Source organism: Centroberyx gerrardi, chromosome 22 (genome assembly GCF_048128805.1).
Source record: "Centroberyx gerrardi isolate f3 chromosome 22, fCenGer3.hap1.cur.20231027, whole genome shotgun sequence".
NCBI classification, from domain to species: domain Eukaryota; kingdom Metazoa; phylum Chordata; class Actinopteri; order Beryciformes; family Berycidae; genus Centroberyx; species Centroberyx gerrardi.
The window spans coordinates 1,848,514-1,853,513 of record NC_136018.1 but is presented as its reverse complement, the minus strand read 5'-3'; the positions used below and the strand labels follow the sequence as shown (position 1 = coordinate 1,853,513).

At 37.6% G+C, this 5,000-nt stretch overlaps 1 protein-coding gene across 1 annotated transcript in view; it reads left to right on the top strand.

The window, feature by feature from the left end:
• Nucleotides 1–630, top strand: part of LOC139917378 (coagulation factor XIII A chain-like) — a 17,978-nt gene extending 17,348 nt beyond the window's left edge. Inside the window, exon 17 of the mRNA XM_078291521.1 lies at nucleotides 595–630. Within this exon, the coding sequence (XP_078147647.1) occupies nucleotides 595–630 (36 nt within the window). The remainder of the gene's footprint in view (nucleotides 1–594) is intronic.
• Nucleotides 631–5,000: the final 4,370 nt, after the last annotated feature.

Genomic DNA, 5,000 nt, shown 5'->3' with positions numbered 1-5,000 from the left:
TGCAGCGTTTAAATCAATAAATCTGTCAGATGAACAGTTCTGCCTCGGCCTCATGACTGTAAACATGTGAGATCATGTTGGAGCTGATCGGTCTCCTCTCTCTCACTCCAGTAGTATTGTTAGTTCTAGTGTTTCTCCACATTATAAGACTACATTTCCCATAAGCCCCGTTGCTTCCTCTCCTGTTACGGTGATTTGTTAGGTGATTTATTGTGTTTTTATTATATTTTATTTATTTGCTTGTTTGTTTGCTTGCCTTGAATTGCATCAAATGTAACTAAATTGGTATTTTCTCATGTTAATGCCAAGCTGTTTTTTTTTCTTTTTTTTTTCTTTTTTTATTAAACCACAACAAATTTGAAAAGTCAGCCACTCATACATCTTCCAAATGCAAGTTGTGATACAGAAGATTCAGAAATTAATGAATTACACCAATATTTGTACAATAATAAATTGATAAATACATATGATGGTCTATAAATAAATACAAATAAATTAAATATACAAGAAAATACAAATACATATGAAATTATATAACTTTTATAACTGTTGAACAGTACAAACTGTTTTGTAAACCAAGCTGTGTCCCTACAGGTGTCGGGGATTGCTGACATCATGATTGATGCCTGAGCTGATTGGCTCACAGAGCCGTGACCCCGCCCCCTCCCCAGCACGCCTGCACCAATCACCGGAGCTTCAGACTGAGTGGGCGGGGCCAAATCGCTAAAGCAGCACTTCTTTGATTTGTTTTCTTGACTTCTTCAGCTTCATTTACACAGCAACGGAAAATCTGATTTTTTATATTTTGCCGCACAGATAAAGGAGTTTCAATTTTAAATTAGGATTTACGATTCAGTTCAGAGAGACTTTTAATGTCTAGAATAAGCTTCAATTTCTAGATCACCAACATTACAAAAAACAAGGAGGTGAAGGGTCAGAGGTCAGAGGTCACAGCACATGGAAATACTCCTGTGACCCTAAAATGACGTAAGAGAGAAGAAATGGAAATAAGAAAATTAAGAGCTATATAAGAATTTTTAGACTTTTTTTACTGAGCAAATTAGATACATTTGTGGATATTTTTTGATAGATACAATGACTTGATAGTTCACCCTATTTAAATTTCACAATTTACATTTTACATTAGATTTACATCAAAACAAAACCTTAACATCAAAGGGCAGATAGAGGCATCTTCCTCAGTCAGTCACAGTATTACAAATAGTCTCAAGTCCCAAGTCTAAATGTAGATTACCAAGTCAAGTCCAAGTCAAGTCCATGTCATTAAGGTCAAGTCTCAAGTCTAAATGTAGATTACCAAGTCAAGTCCAAGTCAAGTCCAAGTCATTAAAGTCAAGTCTCAAGTCTAAATGTAGAACAGCAAGTCAAGTCAGAACAAATCAAGAGTCCAGTATCAATTTAATATCTTAAAGAAAACTAAATATCTAGGACTTTTCAATGCAATATGGTTTTAATAGGATAAAAACTTGGTAAGAGCATCATGAGTTTGATTTCTATAATCAGTTTCAACTTCAATAAATTCAATCATTCCATACAAATTCAGAAAACAGAATTTAAATTCAGTCGTCCGCTGGAACAAATCTCATCACTTTCAATCTAAGTCATTTACACAAACACAAGATCTCAAGTCAAGACTTTAGAAACCTTTTCAAGTCATCAAAGTACAAGTCAGAGTCAAGTCCCAAGTCACCAGAACCCAAGTCAAGTCAAGTCTCAAGTCTTCTCTTCATGCAGCAAGTCAAGTCAGTTTCTCTAAACCTTTATTCCACTGTGCAACTGAAAAAATGTTAAAAAATCAGATGTTTTTTTCCAGTGTAAGTGTAGTTATTGGTTACATTCACATTCACACAGTTCTGTCACTGTGGATACAGTTTCTCCAGATTCATTCTAGTCTAAATCTGGTTAAAATCAGATTATCGGCACATTATGAAAATGTACTGAGGGCTAAAACCCAGTCAGAATATTTCACATGGATGAGAATCAGATTAACATCCCCAGTCATTTGCAATATTTTATTCTCTTGTCACTAAAGCTAATAGAGAAATAGAGAGAGGGGAGAGAATTAAATTTTTCTGATTTGTTAATTCATAAATGCATAAAGATACAGAGGCAAAATCAATATCAGGAGTTTAATTCCAAAATGAGATACTACTACTCTCACAAAATGATTTAGTGATTTCAATTACAGAACAGTGATGAACTTCAGGTGATGATTTTTCATATGATTTCACCTTTATATACTGTGTTCATTCCGTAAATTAAATAAATCTACAGTTTTCCATCATAAACTGAGAGGAAACCCAATTTGGATAATGAAATAAGAGAAAGAGAGAAAAAGAGAGAAATAAAAATAGATAGATAGATAGATAGATCTGAAGGTCTAACTGGGTTTGGCAGCAGCTCGATCGCTCTCCTCCTCCATCAGATCTCAGCGCTGACAGAATGAGTTGATATGAAATATTGATCAATCGCAACCCCCTCCGATCAATAACGGCATCAAACGCAGGATACGGCTCGGATTTCAGAAACGCCTTGAAGCTCGTCTTCAAAGCCGACTGCTGCGACAGTCTGAGTTAGTTTCAGGAGTTATTCTGGAGAGAGAGCGGCGGCACAATTACACTTCAGACTTTCAAACACTTTGAAATTTGAAAATACAGCGTTAAATTTATTCATCCCTGTTGTGAATCATCTAATTCAGACGGTTTCATGTGGAAAAGTTTAATAATGATTTGACTTCAGTCCTTTTTCAGAGCAGAACCGGTGTGATTGTAGCCTGAAACTCTGTCCTTTCACTTTCCTTGATGCCATAAACAAAACTGTGATATTAACAATAAAGCTTCGCACTGCACTGACTAACAATAAAAGCATTTTCAAAACCACTAAAGTGTCACTGAGTATCAATTTCAGTATTCGTCAGTATTATAAATGTCACAAAAAAACTGAAAACTCAAGTCTGGTCAAGTCAAATTATTTACACTACCAGTCAAAAGTTTAGACACACCACATTTTTTTTTATTTTTAATATTTTCCACATTTTAGAATAACAGTAAATACATCAAATCAAAACTATCTTATATTTTAGATTCTTTAAAGTAGCCGCCCTTTGCCTTGATGGAAAGGCAAAGGCTTTGGAAAGAAATTCATACATAGGATTTGTCTAAGAAACTAATTTCAAGCATTTAAGCAGAAGCCTTTAGATCAAAATGGCTTTAAGAGAATGAAAGACACAGAACATTCAGTCAGGTGGGTCCAGACTGTGGACTGGTAGTGTATAAAATCCATTAAACGAACAGGATTATCAGAAAGTGATTTATAGAAAACACAGGACAGAAATAACAGATGAACAATAAAGAGCTGGATCAGATCCAGACTGCATCAGTCCTTCAGTGTTTTCTGCATCAGAGCCATGCAGTGACTCATGCTGCGTTCCAGACATGTTGGAAAGTAGGAAATTCCGACTCCCTGTGAGGAAAAATGCAACAGTCAGAATTTCAGAAGAGGAAACTCGTGGTTTCAGTTATCTGACGTCACGTCAGCATGGAGGCAGACACTGTAAACATGACACAGCATTACTGTAAAGACCCAGGAAATGAAAAATAACTTCTTTTTTTTTACCTTTTTGCCGATGTTGCTGAACTTACAGGACAAAAAAAGTGAACTTCAAGAATTGTTCATATGATTAAAAAGGGAAAATTGCAATAGCAGCTAATGTCCACTAGAGGGGAGCAGAGACTTTGTAGAGACCAAGATGCTGTTGTTTTTCTCACCAAGATAATCCAGAAATAATCACCCAATAATAAATCTATGTCACACCTAAGAAACAAAAACAAAACAAAACAACAAAAAGAGGGGGGGTAGTTAAAAAACAACTTGTAATTTAAAAAGGAAGGCGAAAAACTACTACTAGTACTACTAGGCCTACTACTACTACTACTACTACTACTACTCCTGCTACTACTATTACTACTACTAATTAAGTAATAATCATAATCATAGTATAGTTACAACTTGCTGCAAAATAGGGAAAAAGTAACAAAATGCAGAAGAAAAACAACAAACAATACACTGATGAATTACAAATGAATAGAGAACAGCGGAAAACCTCTTCTTCTCCATCCACAAAAAAGACAATGACAACTACCCATCAGCCACTGCAGCCAGAGAGAGAGAGGAAGAGGAAGAATGGAACCGAGAGAGACAGAGAGAGAGACAGAGACAGAGAGAGAGACAGAGAGACAAAGAGAGAGAGAGAGAGAGAGAGAGAGGTGAAACCAGTCTCTCTGTACTTATCTAATATTCACACCAAACCAGCATCACATCCACTCTACACTAGAATTACTACTACTACTAGTAATAATAATAACAATAATAATAATAACAATAATAATAATAATAATAATAATAATAATAATACTGGAACTATTTCATCGATTTGAAGCAGAGGATCTGTCAAAACTATTGCAATCTATTGCTTTTTGGAACCACTGCCATCGTATTTGGAGGCTTGGTAACCGTCTGCAGAACCTTGAGAAGCAGTGGAACCGTGTAGGGAACCGTGTTGGGAACCGTGTTGGGAACCGTGTAGGGAACCGTGTTGGGAACCGTGTAGGGAACCGTGTTGGGAACCGTGTAGGGAACCGTGTTGGGAACCGTGTTGGGAACCGTGTTGGGAACCGTGTAGGGAACCGTGTTGGGAACCGTGTTGGGACCGTGTTGGGAACCGTGTTGGGACCGTGTTGGGAACCGTGTTGGGAACCGTGTTGGGACCGTGTAGGGAACCGTGTTGGGAACCCTGTAGGGAACCATGTTGGGAACCGTGTAGGGAACCGTGTTGGGAGCATGCCCAGCAGCGCAGGGTGTGTGTTGTGCGGTGTGGTGTGTGTTCTGCTGGGTTCTGCGGTGGGGAACAGAGCTCCGTGGCCCACACACACCGTCTGCAGCTCCGACAGCGTCCACGCCACGTACTCCAGCTGTGGTGA